The following is a 15,029-nucleotide window of genomic DNA, read 5'->3' as shown; positions in this document are numbered from 1 at the left end:
GTCATGTTTGACGAAGACATGCACGGCCAGGCTTCAAGGTCTGAATAGGATTCAAGATGTAAGCCCAGGTTAATGTTGAGAGTTACTCAGCAAAATCAAGTGTTTTCCACCCGATACTACTGCATGACACTTGGTCAAGACAGTGTTGATCCAACCTCGTGCCATGCATTGGGTGGCAATTTTCAACGCTCATTGTATTTAGCCAAGCGCTAGAAATAGGTGACGATGATCAATGTCACAAGGCCCAAACTCATTCAGGCTCTAGTTGTCAGGCCAGTGTCCAGTGTTTCAGGTACATTTCAGTGCCCCAGTACCCGAATCATAGACTTACCGGATCTCGAGGATGAGCTCCCTCTTGAGACCAAGGTATTCTTCATTGAGAGCTCGGGTCGAGACCACTTGCTTCACCGGCAGGCGTGCGCAGTGGAATCAGCCTTGAGGGCTTCAAACATTCCACTGGCAGTGATGGTATTCACGGCTCAACAATTGGACCTTTCGCACAATGCCACTTGTCACTTGTTTTTGGGACATCCTGAATCACGACTGATCTTTCGACACATCAGTCGGGAGAAATTCTTCCAAGACACTCCACTACAAGCCATCTTTGAGGAAGGTGGCTTGGACTCGGGACCGTTTCAGGTTGTTCAAAATAGGCAAGTTGGATAAATGACAATACTGGGTCATTGCTGGCTTGTCGACAAATGACTATATCTAATCTTGCAGTGACGCACTGAGACTCTTACTAATCCAGAAATACGGTGGTTGGTACTCGGACTTGGACGTTGTGTTCATGAAAGACACCAGTCACTTGCGAAATGTCATAACCGGGGATCACAATCAGCTCGATGGTGAAGGCGATGTGATTGGACAAACCGTGAACAATGCTGTTTTCCACTTCGACAAAGGCCATCCTTTCATCAATCTCTGTGTCGAAAAATTTGCCCACACATTCGACCCCTCGGTAAGAATCCAAGTCAAAAATATGTACTTTGAGGTTGGTTTATAATTGGCTTATGACTCAGTCTGATGAATTCCACCCTGTTTCAGGTTCGACTCAGTGGCGGGCCTCGCACCATGTCCGACGCGTTGAAAGAGCTCTGTGGGATGGACAAGAGCGCCGTAATTCATCGGAGAACGTTCAAGCCAGATCGATGCCATGGCGTGGATATTGTCAAGCAACGCGTTCTTTATCCCATGGGCTGGTTTGGTGTATCTGATTTGGTTTCAGAGCTCAAATCTCGGTCTGAGTGGGAAGCTCGCTTTATCCATAGTGTCACCGTGCATCTTTTCAATTCCATTGCTGGAAGTCAAAAGGTCATTCAGAAACCACGATTCTACGGCAGCGATGTGCCCGCTTATCTCTATCTGGCAGAACGGTTTTGTCCAATCTCTTTCGACTCCGTAAAACTGTTCTAAAAGATGTGTCGTCCTTTCTTACCTTTGCGATTACGTGTTTTCCCAAACAGAACCAATATTGCCGTTAACAATTTTGTTGATCAATTCTAGTTCCTTTGTTAAAAAGGCTGTTGTACATTTGTAATAGCGCTCAATGTCCATCGTCTTAGGACAATAAAAGAATGAACGAACAGTTCATTTGTGATCTCATAATCATCCAGTTTCCTAACTTTGTAAACTCCCTCTATCCTTTGGTTGATACTTGACCTATTTTGAGATTTTTCATCCCACATTCACTCTATAGAAAATTCCGCCAGTGCTTTATGGACGACCGGACATTCATTCAAAGATCATTGAATAGTCGACAAATTATTTTTTAGACGTCAATCGGTCCCTCGCCCAATAGTTTAATCAAGTAAAGGTGAAAACCTGGACATTTCATGCAGAGGCGTGAGAATCACAACAGAAGCAAGAACTCGCGTGTTGCCATGTACTCAGCACTTTCCAAACATGCTTCCCTGAAGGGCAGAACCATGTTCAACCATATAATTTTCAGTCTATGTGTTACCTATGTGAGTGCCTCAATACAAGGCAGTTGCCATATAACGGACGAAAAATGCGCCATTTGCCCCAAACAAGAGGTGATTCCGCTGATCCATCTCGAAGATGTGAGTTTTTGGTCCGAAAAGGGAATTATGTTTTTCATCGAAAGTGCCGACAGGACTCACCTCTTACCCCGTCAAGCTTGTTCAGTGGAATCGGCCTTGAAGACAAATCCGAATCTCTACATCATCGTGGCTATGACCACGGACACGCTAGACCTCTCTTCCAATGTCACGTGTCATTTATACTCGCAATTCGGCGAAAGAAGGCTCTTCTTCCGTCACGTGGACGCCTCCGAGCTCTCACAACGCACCCCATTGCAAGATCTATTCAAGTCGAACCTACTTTGGGACAGCCAATATGGCATCGTTCAGCTGAGTGATGCTCTTAGACTGCTTCTGGTCCAGAGGTATGGCGGCGTCTATTCGGATTTGGATATGATTTACCTCCAGTCCGTTGAGGGCTTGAGGAATTTCATTTCTGGCGATCACAATCGCAATGATTATAAATTCACCATGATCTCCAACGGAATCTTTCATTTCTCCCCGAATCACACCTTCACCCAAGAGATTTTGAGGCGTTTTGCCACAACCTTCAATCCAGAAGTAAGACCCTTGGAGAACTGGCCGCAGCGCAATACCCCTGATGAATGAATGTTTCCTCAACAGCTGCCGCTTGTTTTTGAATGCATTTCAGGACCGGTTGAGCGGCGGACCAGAGTTGTTTACGCGCGCTTTCGAAGAGTTTTGTCGAATTCGAATCGCTCAACTGAGGGAAGGCGATGAGGACCTGTCTGGAACACCTTGTCATGGTTTGATGGACGTTCTTTGGTCCAAAAAGTTCTATCCCGTAGGCTGGTTCGATTACGATGTATTGATTTCCCACAAACGGAAGGAAATCGAGTGGATCGAGTTCTTTTCAAATTCTTATGCAGTGCATTTCTACAATTCCCTAAGTGAAAACAAAACGAAAATGTTACGGCGGAAGTTCTACGGAGCAGATATTCCGGCATTGCTATTTCTAGCTTTGTCTCAGTGCCCCGTGGCTTTCGAATCTGAAAGGATGTTCTAAAGTATTGTGTGGGTGTATTTGTTTTTATTATTTTTACTGCCTAATTCTTTACTTCACAGTTTTTTTGGCTTCAATGGCCTGGAAAGCCGCAATCTTTTCTTGACGCCTCTCTCGTTTTCGACGCTTTTCTTCTTTTTCTTGCTCTCGTAGTTGCTTCCTTTGCTGCGGCGACATTTTTGCCATGTCAAATTTTACATTGAGAACTGCCCGATGATCCTTCTCCACGTGGAACTCACTTAAAACCGGATTCGTTCCAAAGATGGCTTGATACTGAGGGCGCTCTTCAACTAACTTTAGGGCACTTTTATGTGTGAGATCATTCAACCTGAAACGACGTCAAATGCCAGTTTTAGCCAAATTTTCGAGAGGATTCATCCTCGCTCATATTCTTGAACTCTCCCATACGTGTCAATGCTTAGAGGAATTTGGTCAATGTTTTTGTCCTTGAATTCCACCCCGAGTGAAAGCTTCCAATCTCGATCCATTTGAGGCCAGTCTTGATGGAACACTGTCTTGTCCCAACGATAGTTCGGACATTGCTTGACCTTGACTTGCCGGAGCCCTTCCCACAACTCGGCGCAAAAATGGGGGCTCATGGGCGTCATCAAGATGATGGCTGTGGCCAACCCGCGCTGAAATTCAACGCAATCCCGCTTGACCACGTCCGGAGTGATCCACAGGTCCTTGAGGAGTGACTGGATCTTGTGCACAACAAACCGAAGGTTTGAAGTTGTGGCATAAGCAAAATTGGTGCCCTTAAAAATGAACAATATGACCTCTCTTGGACACAATTAACCAAGTGTTCACCCAAAAGCCTTACCGAAACGTGGAAATTCCTCGAATTGATCAGGCGTTCTTCGTGGGCCTTGAATTCTTTCGACCTCACGGAACCTTTCACCTCCTCTACATGAACGCTTTGAGCTAAACGCAACAACTTGAGAAACCGGGTCTGAAACATGATTAAGTTTCTATTTTTATCCGAAGGCAATTACCCTTCTGGCTATTCGATCACCTGAAGCTGATTTATGGACGTGTAAGAGTCCTCGGACCAAAGCCTCTCGGCAGTGGGGGATGCCTCGGCTAGCATCATGAGTCTCGTAGTATCACAACCATATTTGTCGATAACGTGCTTCGGATCAACCCCATTAAACTTGGACTTGCTCATCTTGTCCCAATACGAGATGACTTCCTCTCCACTTGACTTCTCAACTAAAGGCTCTTGGCTCAAGTCCACTTCGCTCTCTGGCACAAAACGCCCATCGCTCTTGGTCCTATCCAAAGTGAAAGTTGTTTATCTCAAATCTATTCTCTCCTTCAGAAAATGTACCGTCACTTGCTTGTAAGTTTTGCTTTTGACCATGCCTTGGACGATGAGCTTCTTGAACGGCTCCTTGACGGGCGATATTCCCAAATGATGGAGAAAGTGGGTAATGAAGCGCGCAAAGTAAAGATGCAGAGTGGCATGTTCTTTCCCGCCAATGTACACGTCCACCGGGAGGGCTTGCGCTGGCCCCTGCCCACAAATTTCGCTTCCATTCCTGTGGACAAATCCAACTTGTAAGGCCGTCGATCTACCAGTAGAACACCGCACCTACTCATTCACAATGCTTACTTGGGGTCCAGATATCGCAAGAAGTACCAAGCCGAGTCCACAAAAGTATCCATGGTATCGGTCTCCCGGCGAGCATGATTGGAGCCACACTTGGGACACACCACGTCCTCGAGCCACTCGCGAGCTTGAGCTAGTGGAGATTCGCCGAACTCTCCGGTTTCATGTTTCAGGGAGTCCAATTCGGGCAAGACCACGGGTAGGTCCTCGAAAGGAACCGGGACGGCGCCACACCCCTCGCAATGAATGATGGGTATGGGGGTACCCCAATATCGCTGTCGGGATATCAGCCAGTCTTTGAGACGTGAGCTGACCGCATATCCTCCTGCATTATGTGCACGAGCTTGATCTAGAATGGAGGCTTTGGCGGCGGCCAAGGATTGGCCCGAGAACTGACTGGAGTTCATCAAGGTAGTTTGATCAGTGCTCAACACCGAAGTGAAAGGAATCGTCAAGGCTTCAGCAACAGAGCGAGACATGGCGCAGATCTCGGGAATGCCCAAGAAGTGGTCACTTTCGGAGGGGAAGTCATCCGTGTCATGAAATAAAAGAATCGGCAAGATGTGTTTGGGATCCATTGGATTGACGGCTTGAAGTGGAAGCCTTTGGACTCGTCCTTCATTAATTTGAAACTCTGGAAATGAGCCAATGGCATCAAGATGATCTTTCAGAATATTCTTTTAGATGATGGTTGGAATGATTAAAGTTGGCATAATGTCAATTTAAAAAGAGACCAACTGAATTCTCCACTCACCTGGGAGTTCGGATTGATCATGGGTTTGGGCCAGAATGTGCTCGGGCGTGATCCCCACAAATGCCGAGCCCCATAAGAGTTCAGGTCGACTCGTCCATACCCAAAGGTCCTGAGATTCAAGTTCGGCATTTAAGCCGAATTTGAACTTGAACCCATCACATGGCCCGATCCAAGACCGTTGCATGGAGACCACGTCTCGCCAACCCGTCAATACGGACTCGTCCAATCCGTCCAAAAGGGATTGAGCGTACTGCGTGGATCGAACAAACCATTGTTTCAGGGGCTTCTTTTCGACAACGGCTCCCGAGCGCCAAGACCGTCCATTTTCATCCACCTGTGAACACGGATCAGGTTATGAGTAAGCATCACAATGCCGAGCATACCAGGGGCTCGGCTGGCCAGGACCTGCCTGCTCGTCGGCGAGAACGGTCCGATCCACAGGATCCCAATTGACAAGAGCCTCGGCTTGATAAACCAGGTTTTGGGCCAAGAGTTGCAAGAAGATCCACTGGGTCCATCGATAATAGCTAGGATCGCACGTGGCCACTTCGCGATCCCAATCAAAGGTTAAGCCCAAGTGTATGAGCTGCTCTTTCATACTGGCAATGTTTTGACGGGTCCAGTCCTGAAAGCAGAAAGACCAAACTCGATTGATTGAGAGTGGTGTCCAGCCAGCCTGCCAGGACGGGTATCCGTGGGACTGACTTGCGGTTGTACGTGATGCTGACGAGCGGCGTTTTCAGCAGGCAACCCGAAGGCGTCCCAGCCCATGGGATGGAGGACTTGGGCGCCTTGAAAGCGGTGATAATGGGCCATGACGTCGGAAATAGAGTAAACCCGCACGTGGCCCATGTGCAGAGCGCCCGAGGGATACGGAAACATGGGCAGTACGTACACTGTTCGACCCGCTTGGCTCGCCGTGCTGAAGGGAAAGAAATGTCAAAAGACGTCAGCCTAAGCCGGGGGTCAAAAAGCAACGGGGGAGCGGCACTTCGCTGACCCGTAGGTCATTGGGTCATCTATCTACGCTATCATGCGGTTACCACTCACACTCATGGATGCATGTAAAATCCATAACCATAATGTAGGGCTGGGAGTTTTCTACGAAGTCCATCCATGAGATGCACCAAATGACCGACAACTTCAAACCAACTGCCAATCCATCAATATCACCCACTCATTGGCATGAAACGGATTGGCCAGATTTGGTTTAATTTGGTTAATGGTTTGGTTTATGGTTTTGTCGTTTAAACTAGGTAAGAGTTAATCTGGCCCGCCACCAGAGAAATCACTCAAATTTGCTCCTTTTCGAGGATCTTCTTCTCCTTTCAGGGTCTACTTATCATCTACGTATCTATATCAATGTGGATACTGGCATTGGCCCCTCTAGATTTCATTGTGCTTGACGACCCCGCCCCAGTTTTGGGGTTGAACCCGCCTGTCTATCTGTCTATCTGTCTGCTTGACTACCTAAGCATAAGTCTACCCTTGGGTGCTGCATGGATGGCGGGCCTGGATTTACTTGGCTTGGTCTGGTTGTTGTTGTTGTTGTTCGTTATATCTTTGCTGCCATTCGGCTCGAATCCGCCCTCCTTTCTTCCAATGGGCTTCCACGCGTTTCATATCAAATCCCAGCCACGGGTTTTCCCGCGCCCCCACCCCCTTGGACCCGGATGAGAACGCCCTGGACGCCTGGGCGGACCAAACCGATTGATTCGCCCGTTTCGATTCCACCCACCCGTCCCACAAGCGCCTGACGCCGAAGCGGGAGGGGCGGATCGTGCTTCGACTTTGGGTGGGCGGCCCGGAAAACCCACGCCCGCATAATGTCCTCCCGGCACCTGAGCGCAACATGGCTGGCTCACATTCAAAACAAACCATCTTCTCACACAGTGTTGCTAGACCCCAAGTTCTCCAACATACTAAAATGCCTCTCAAAACATGCCAGACTATGCTAGAACGTGCCATATTTTTTAAGTTTTATTTCTTTTGCGAAATTCCATACCGCTACTGGGATTGGAATCCCAGGAGTTCAAGACGAGGAGTATATTAATTTTACTTAACTTTTATTAATATCTATTATTTGATCGACCAACGGGTAATAATCATAAACTTGAGTTGCCAGGTTTTTCTGTGGAGCCTGTAATTAAGACTTTGTCAAGGCCTTTGGCAAAATTGATCATGGGTTCTTAAACAAAAAGCTCCAAGATTTAATGATCCAAGGTAAGGTTCTCAATTACCTATTAGGCTACACCTAAATCCTTCATGGATGAGACCTGCTGTATGGCCTTACCTTCATCCTCTGAGCTGCCTGATAAGGAGAGGACCCAAAATGGAGCCCTGAGGAACAGCTGACTTGACATCATGTATGTCTCTAAGGGATCCCTCAACCATAACCAATTGCTTCCTACCATAAATGAAACTTTTCAACCACTTGAGAACCTTGCCTTGGATTCCAATCTCATGGAGCCTGTTAACTAAAAGGCCATAATCTACCTTGTCAAAGGCCTTGGTAAAGTCGAGATAAATCTACTGATTCATGGCTCTCTAGTCCCTCAATAACCTGCTCTATATGTTCAATGAGTTTGGTAACCGTGCTAAAATGTGCTCGGAACCCACGCTGTCTAGGAGGAAGGACCTGATGAATAATAAGAAATTCGACAGGTTTGAATTTCATGATCTTCTCAAACACCCTCGCAATATTTGAAGTGAGGGAAATCGGCCTTTAGTTACTGGGGAGCAACTTATCTCCCCTTTTGAAAATTGGAACAAGCAACCTGAGCTAACTTTGGTGAAGAGGGAAACTTGCCCTGATCCAAAATGCAAAGCATCAAGTACAAGAAAACAGGAGCAAGAACCAGTGAGCATCTCATCAGAAACTGAGATATTACATCATCAGGACCAGGAGATCTTGAAAGCCTCAAGTCCCTGATGGCCGTTAAAACATCTCAATTTATAACCATGAGATCATCAATGTGACTAACATCATCAATCTCAACAGACACGTCATTAGAACGAAGAGCCGTTGCTTCTGAACTCAGTGGGGTTGAAAACACATTAGCGAACTGATCTCCAAGCATGTTAGCCATAGCTTCTACATTGCTAATGTTTTCCCCATCAACCTCAAAAGGCCCAACATGGTGTTTAATCTCGGATTCGGATCCGAGAAAAAATCGGATTCGGATTCGGTCAGATTGAGAACAAATTCTCAGATTCGGATTTGGATTTGGATTACAAAAAATCACTTCGGATCAAATTCTGAGACCTTATCGGTTCTGATGCACAGCTCTACCGTGGTGGTGATCTGGTCTGATGAAAAGCTCTTCAAGGTCGAATTCAGACTTAACAGGAAGACTGATTGGACATACCCCATGAACCACAGCTAGGTGGACCCCAAAATCTGGTTCTTTGTGAGAACAAATTCTCAGATTCGGATTTGGATTTGGATTACAAAAAATCACTTCGGATCAAATTCTGAGACCTTATCGGTTCTGATGCACAGCTCTACCGTGGTGGTGATCTGGTCTGATGAAAAGCTCTTCAAGGTCGAATTCAGACTTAACAGGAAGACTGATTGGACCTACCCCATGAACCACAGCTAGGTGGACCCCAAAATCTGGTTCTTTGTGCGCCGGCACGGCCCGGCCGCCATCATTATCTGAGCAGCTATGACTAATTCCAGCAAAAAGTCCCCGCTCGTGTTTATGAAGCAGGGGTCAAGATTAACACCCAAAAGTACCTGGAGATGTTGTAGGAGGAAATGCTGCCACGGTCGGAATCCCTTGCAACCTAGCCAAGAGTGGTACTAGAGGCCTCTAAATGGTACCAAGTGTATCTGGATGACTTTCTCATACTCTTCATGGGTCAAGGATTTCTCCTTGTTGACTACTGGTTTTTTGTCTTGCGACTTGACACATCAAGGTGGACCATATAGGTTAAAACTCATATATTTCTAGGAAACACTCCAATGGCGTCACCTAACTGATTCGTATTCTTACTTCCTCTATCGGTCAGCTCAACTCGTTAAAGAACCTCTCCTTTTTCCCGATACGAGTTTTTCCTCAGGCAAGCATTCACATGCTTAAAGGGCATGAATAGATAAGAGACACAAGACAAGAATCGTCAGCACGTCCACTTCCCAATGCTTGGCTGTAGGATAGGAGGATGAAATTACGAATTAGGGACTGACGCTTGACCCAAAGGACAGATCTTTGTAATGGGACGAGTCAGACATTCTTTGCCGGACTGAACAGTTACTGCCCAGACTAGACCGTCTTTCCCTGGATGGACCTGGATTACTCGACCCAGTTTCCACTTTGAACGGGGTTCTGGACTCCCCACGAGTAAGACCTCTTTACCCACTTGCACATTTTCCATCCTGGTGGTCCATTTTTTCGAGAAAGCACAATTGGCAGATACTCAAGAGTCCAACGTGTTCAGATCTTCTCAACTACAGCTTGTACATATTGGAAGTGTCGACGAGTATCAAGAACAGAATAAATTCCATTGGGAACTTCTTTTGTCCCTCGAAGTAAAAGAAAATGATTGGGAGTTTGTGTCATTTCTATCAAAGTATTCCAGCACAAATCAGGGGAGAACATGTCGGGTTTATTATCGAGTAGGATCTGCTTGATGGAAAATGAAGCAAGGGTATGAGTATTGGGCACAGGAGAGGAACGAGCAAGAGTGGGGAATGCACTATGGAAGTGGCGGGATCAGGAGGAACAATTGAATATACCACAGAGTTAACACTTGAGCATCATTGGGATTGGAACCCACATAGCACAATGGACGAGAGTTAAGAAGACCCATGACTTCGCAAAAGACAGTTCAAAGTTCGGATTCTCGCAGATGGCAACGGGAAGTCTGCTCTTGGTCAAGGACGTTATTCATGGTAGTCTTAGCGGATCGGACGAGGGCTTCATGAACACCGCCCCAATGGGGTGCACCAGGTACTTGGAATTTCCATTCCACTGATTGAAATTCTCTTGGTGCTTTCCATTCTAACTCCTTTAGTAGATTCTTGGCACCGACAAAATTGGTACCATTGTCGGAATAGACAGTGGAAGGTTGACCTCGAATGTTAAGGAAATTTCTGAAGGTGTTCAAGAAATCCTGAGTTGACAATGAAGGTACTACCTCTAAGTGAACGGCTCGTGTAGTTATGCATGTAAAGATGACTCCCCATTGCTTTTCAATCCGATTACGAAGCACCACGATTTCTAATGGACCAAAAAGGTCAATAGATGTATGATAGAACGGTGGTTTGGCGATAGCCATTCTTTCAGGTGGAAGATCGGACATTTCTTGGATCAGAGGGCGTGTCACTTGGATCTGACATCTTCGGCAACCAAGGCATATCTTCTTGACGAGGTCCCTTCCTCTGAGGATCCAATACTTTTGCCAAAGAAGTCCAAGAAGGTGGTTGGTTCCAGGATGGTGATTATTCATATGATATTGTTTGACAATGAGGGTGGTGAGTGGAACCTTGGGGCACATCACTATCGGATGCTTTTGGTTGTAGTCCACTTTGGCACAACCAATACGGGCCTTTGCTCGAATTATTCCCGCCTTGTCCAAGAACGGCAAAAGTTGAAGCAATCTTGATGATTTTGATATTGATTTCCCGCTCTTCAGTGCTTCGATACCAGCATTAAATGCTTCAAGTTGAGATTGTTGGATCAGTTCTTCCTCGGCCATTAAAAATATTTGATTGTTTGCTTCCATCTTTGATTTGACTGCACTTTTAAAGGTTTCAAAATCTTTCCCCACAGTGCAGACGTGTATTTGAGGATCATGGAACCTTGACCATGTCTCTAATTTTGTTTCGTTTGATTCATATTCTTCGGATTGTTCTGATTGCACATCTTGAGGCCAGTGCTCTTCAGGGTAAAGTAGGAACTCTGGGCCAGAGAACCAAGCTCAAGGAATCTCGCGGGCCGAAATTAACCCCCTAGACACTAAATCGGCAGGATTCTCTTTGCCAGGCACATGTCGCCAATCCTCAACTGACGTTATGGTTTGGCTCTCACCAACCCGGTGAGCGACAAAAGGTTTGAAATGATGTGCAGAGTTGGCAATCCAGGCCCAAACGATTCTGCTATCAGTCCAGTAGACTTGGCTGGAAACTTCCACGCGAAGGGCTTGGACAACGTGTTGCGCGAGTCGAGCTCCTAACACCGCAGCTTGTAGTTCCAATCTTGGGATGGTCATAGGTTTCTTTGGAGAAACCCTGGTTTTTGAACAAATCAAAGTGATCTCGACATCATTTTTTCTCACGGTTCTCAAATAGATTGCGGCTGCAAACGCGTCTTCTGAAGCATCACAAAAGGTGTGAACCTCATACTCAGCATCACAATCCGGAGTTAGGGAGTAGGGCCTTTGAAATCTGACTTCAGGTAGATATTTCAGATTTCCCATCCATCTCTACCACCAAACAGTTTGATCCTGGGCTATTTCATCATCCCAGCCTTGGCCTCGTATGATCAACTCCTTCATCTTAATCTTTCCGGCAACGATGATCGGAGCCATAAGCCCCATTGGATCATACAATCCGGCCAGACGGCTCAAGATGGTTCGTCTGGTGTAAATGTCAATTTCTGTTTTCATGACATCGAAAACCAGGACGTCTTCCTTGATGTTCCATCGCATTCCCAAAACTTTGTTCTCAGAACTCGTCTCCAAGAGAGGGATATTATCTGCAACCCCTCCCCCCAGTTCCTGCATCACTCTAGGTTTATTCGACATCCAGCCAACCAGGTTAAAGTTCCCCTGAGCAAGAACTGCTCGCACATTAAGGGATTCTTTGATGGCATGACTTTCCAATGAGAAATTATCAAGATAATCATCAACGTAGAATTGAGATTGAATACAATATTTGGTAGATTCGGAGCATTTAGCATCCTCAGCGGTTTGTAAAACCGTATGAATAGCAAGACAAGGGGATGGTGAATCGCCGAACACGACACCTGTCATCTGGTACGTACGGATTGGGTCGGATTCATTTTCTCTCCAAAGGAAGCGATGGTATCGGGCATCCCCTTCCAAAAGACGCACTCGACTGAACATGGCTTCGATGTCCCCGGCTACAGCCACATCACCCTCCCTGAACCGGATCATAATATCGAAAATGTCATTTTGTAATGACGGACCGGTCAATAAACAGTCATTGAGACTTCGTCCTTCATATTTGGCGGCGGAATTGAAGACTATTCGGATTTTCACCCAGCACTTCTTCCACACGCCGTGATGTGGAAGGAAAGCTTGACTTAAATGATCCAACTCATTGGGTTGCTTGATCAATTTGGCGTATCCTTGGGACAAACAGGTTCCCATGGCTTTAGCATACGCTTTCTTAAAGTTGGAATCCTGTTGAAATCGACGTTCTAGCCCCTCAAATCATTTCAAAGCCAAACTTCGATTGTTTTGCGGTTTAAGGATCCCTGGTGTCCACGGGAGAGCCACTTCATATCCAGCTTCATCTGGAAGTTTCCTGGTCGTTTCTTTGATTAGTTTAAGTGCATATTGATCCTGAAGACTGAGGATCTTCCCTCCAGGCTTTTTGAGCTCTGACCCAAACGTTTCTGTTGCAAAGAACTCAGAAAGTCTTTGATCAAGGTTGCCCTCCTTGGCTTGGACAAAATGTATATAAGGATTAACACCTTGATCTTCTTGGATGCAGCCACGAGCCACCCAGCCCAACGGTGTTCGGAAGGCATATGGCTCGCCTTGTGTTCCACACCGCCATTCTTGAGGCATGATCAACGATTTTGAATCCAGGGCCAATAAGAGCTCTACCTTCCCTCCGTCTTGAGGGAGGGGTAAATCTTTTAAATGCTCCCATCGGTTTTGGATTGACTTCCATGAAAGCCCTCGTAGGTTCTTGCTAACCTCGGGTAAGGATGTGACCATCAGTGGATATTCTGGATCCGAATCAACTCCACCCAATGTGACTTGGGTCTCACACGATCTGATTTGAACAGAACCGGTTGCTCCGTGTATCTGGAGCTTTTCCAGCGATAAGTCCATCAATCCAACCCTTAGCGACTCACTTGCAAAAGAAGTATCTGATCCTTCATCAACAAGAGCGTGTGTTATCGAAACAGCTGATACAAACGAAGCAAACAGGCGTGTTTTTTGGGTGCTCAGTGGATAATTTGAATTTCTGGCCCCTCTTGGGCCGTGGTGGGACAGTTTTACTCCCTCGGCTTGGCCAAACATTCGACATGGCCCCGGCTGTCCCGTCGGAGGCCGACCTGAATTGCCGCACTCTTATCGAGGAGCTCGTGACGGCCGAGGGCGACTCCAGCAAGGTCAAGTACCACTCCAAGTACACTAAATCTGATCTCTGGTACTACCTAGGACGCTTGAGCACCGCGGTAGCCAATGTGCCAGCCTTGTTGGGGACGACCCTTAATGACATTGCTCCATTGGGAGATCCTATCCCCGTTGGACATGAAGACCAAGGACAAGCGAACAAAATGGACGACTTACCTGACACAGACAGTGGGGGTCCCTCCTCTCTACCCTCACCAACTTCCGTGTGCCCCACTTATCCGGATGTGGATGCTGGGAGAACGGAAAACAAAGGAGCCCCGCGTCCTAAACTCTGCAAGTCAAGATGGTCTGGTTCCAAGTGCACAGTGTCGGATTGTAACCGGGCTCATCCCATCACCTGCTCCAAAGAAGCCTGCAGAGAGTTCAGACAAAAGAGCTGCATGGATTGGCACATTGTCAAACGCAAGAAGAAGACGGGAAACTCCAAGCAGGGACGCGCCGGCCCCCCTGCTTCGGGATCCAAGACCGGCAATTGGCACCTGAGCCCCAAGAGCAACAGAAGCTACAGTACAAAAAAACAAGGCAGCATGCCCATGTGGGGAAAAAGAACTCAAGATGCAATTAATGAAGTCTCAGTTGGACGCACTCAGAATGCGGGAGAAGCTTCAGAAGGTGAAGATGGAGTCAAGCAAGTCAAAGTCGTATGCACAAGTTGCAGCCTCAGCCAGGTGTGCCGATTTCCCTCGTCAGTCAACAAACACAACAGTCGGTCCTTCAGCCCAGTAGCTGCAGCGATTCCCCCGTGCACCCTGACGGGGGTGTCAACACCCATCGGGCAAACATCCATGGCAAGCGCCACGGTGACAGAGCTGCTCATGGCCGTCTTGGCAAGACTAGCCAGCGGGAGCTTACAATAATGACATGGAACTCGGCGAATCTCACAATGGGGGAACCAAAGAGCTTGCGCTTATCAACCTTCTCGTGAGCAATGATGTGGATGTACTCTTCGTCACTGAGGCAGAACTGGAACCAGAGGCTGCAGCTTGCTTTGCGGTTCGAGACTATGTTACGTTCCTTCCACCTATTACGTTGGAGGGGCAAAAAGTGAGGGTACTAGCTCTAGTGAAATCAGTGGCGGCTATCAAGTTTATGCTAAACTTCGCGTAGACTTGTGCACAACCCTGGCAATATGGCTTGAGTTCTCTTTACCAAAGAGGTCACTTTTTGGCGGTGTATCGCCATGGTCTGGCTTGCGGTGGAGAGGCTACAACTGGAAGCTTTGCTCGACCGGTCTGCAGCAGCCACTGCTGAAGCAAGTGT

At 47.0% G+C, this 15,029-nt stretch overlaps 2 protein-coding genes across 6 annotated transcripts; one reads left to right on the top strand and one right to left on the bottom strand.

Annotated features, from left to right (window-relative positions):
* Positions 1 to 284: 284 nt before the first annotated feature.
* On the top strand, positions 285 to 3,619 carry LOC131886592 (uncharacterized; the record flags this gene model as incomplete). The annotated part of the gene is given in 4 exon segments (XM_059234970.1): positions 285 to 653; positions 724 to 961; positions 1,048 to 1,413; positions 1,842 to 3,619. Coding segments are annotated over 4 exon segments (1,783 nt in total), but the record flags the coding sequence as incomplete, so codon positions are not given.
* LOC131886589 (probable leucine--tRNA ligase, mitochondrial) lies at positions 3,074 to 7,304 on the bottom strand. Of its 5 annotated transcripts, none has more exons than XM_059234965.1 (10): positions 7,171 to 7,304; positions 6,138 to 6,354; positions 5,842 to 6,057; positions 5,433 to 5,766; positions 4,682 to 5,312; positions 4,407 to 4,607; positions 4,082 to 4,340; positions 3,890 to 4,018; positions 3,475 to 3,824; positions 3,074 to 3,394 (listed from the first exon to the last, which is right to left on the bottom strand). In XM_059234965.1, exons 1-10 carry the CDS (start codon positions 7,284 to 7,286, stop codon positions 3,118 to 3,120), a joined length of 2,730 nt encoding a protein of 909 aa, XP_059090948.1. In that variant the 5' UTR covers positions 7,287 to 7,304; the 3' UTR covers positions 3,074 to 3,117. The 5 variants fall into 5 exon arrangements, with proteins under 5 accessions (XP_059090948.1, XP_059090947.1, XP_059090951.1 ...); XM_059234964.1 differs by having other exon boundaries at positions 6,955 to 7,295; XM_059234968.1 differs by lacking the exon at positions 7,171 to 7,304 and adding an exon at positions 6,919 to 6,937.
* Positions 7,305 to 15,029: the final 7,725 nt, after the last annotated feature.

The sequence above is a fragment of the Tigriopus californicus genome, chromosome 9 (assembly GCF_007210705.1).
Source record: "Tigriopus californicus strain San Diego chromosome 9, Tcal_SD_v2.1, whole genome shotgun sequence".
Classification (NCBI taxonomy): Eukaryota; Metazoa; Arthropoda; class Copepoda; order Harpacticoida; family Harpacticidae; genus Tigriopus; species Tigriopus californicus.
The sequence above is the reverse complement of the archived record's forward strand: the minus strand, read 5'-3'. Positions and strand labels throughout refer to the sequence as shown.

Coding starts and splice junctions, on each gene's coding strand:
- LOC131886589 (XM_059234964.1), bottom strand. CDS start 7,286: ATGTTGCGCTCAGGTGCCGGGAGGACATTATGCGGGCGTGGGTTTTCC. Junction 6,355..6,954: donor CAACAACCAGACCAAGCCAA/GTAAATCCAGGC, acceptor CTTTCCCTTCAG/CACGGCGAGCCAAGCGGGTC. Junction 4,019..4,081: donor CGTCCATAAATCAGCTTCAG/GTGATCGAATAG, acceptor ATCATGTTTCAG/ACCCGGTTTCTCAAGTTGTT.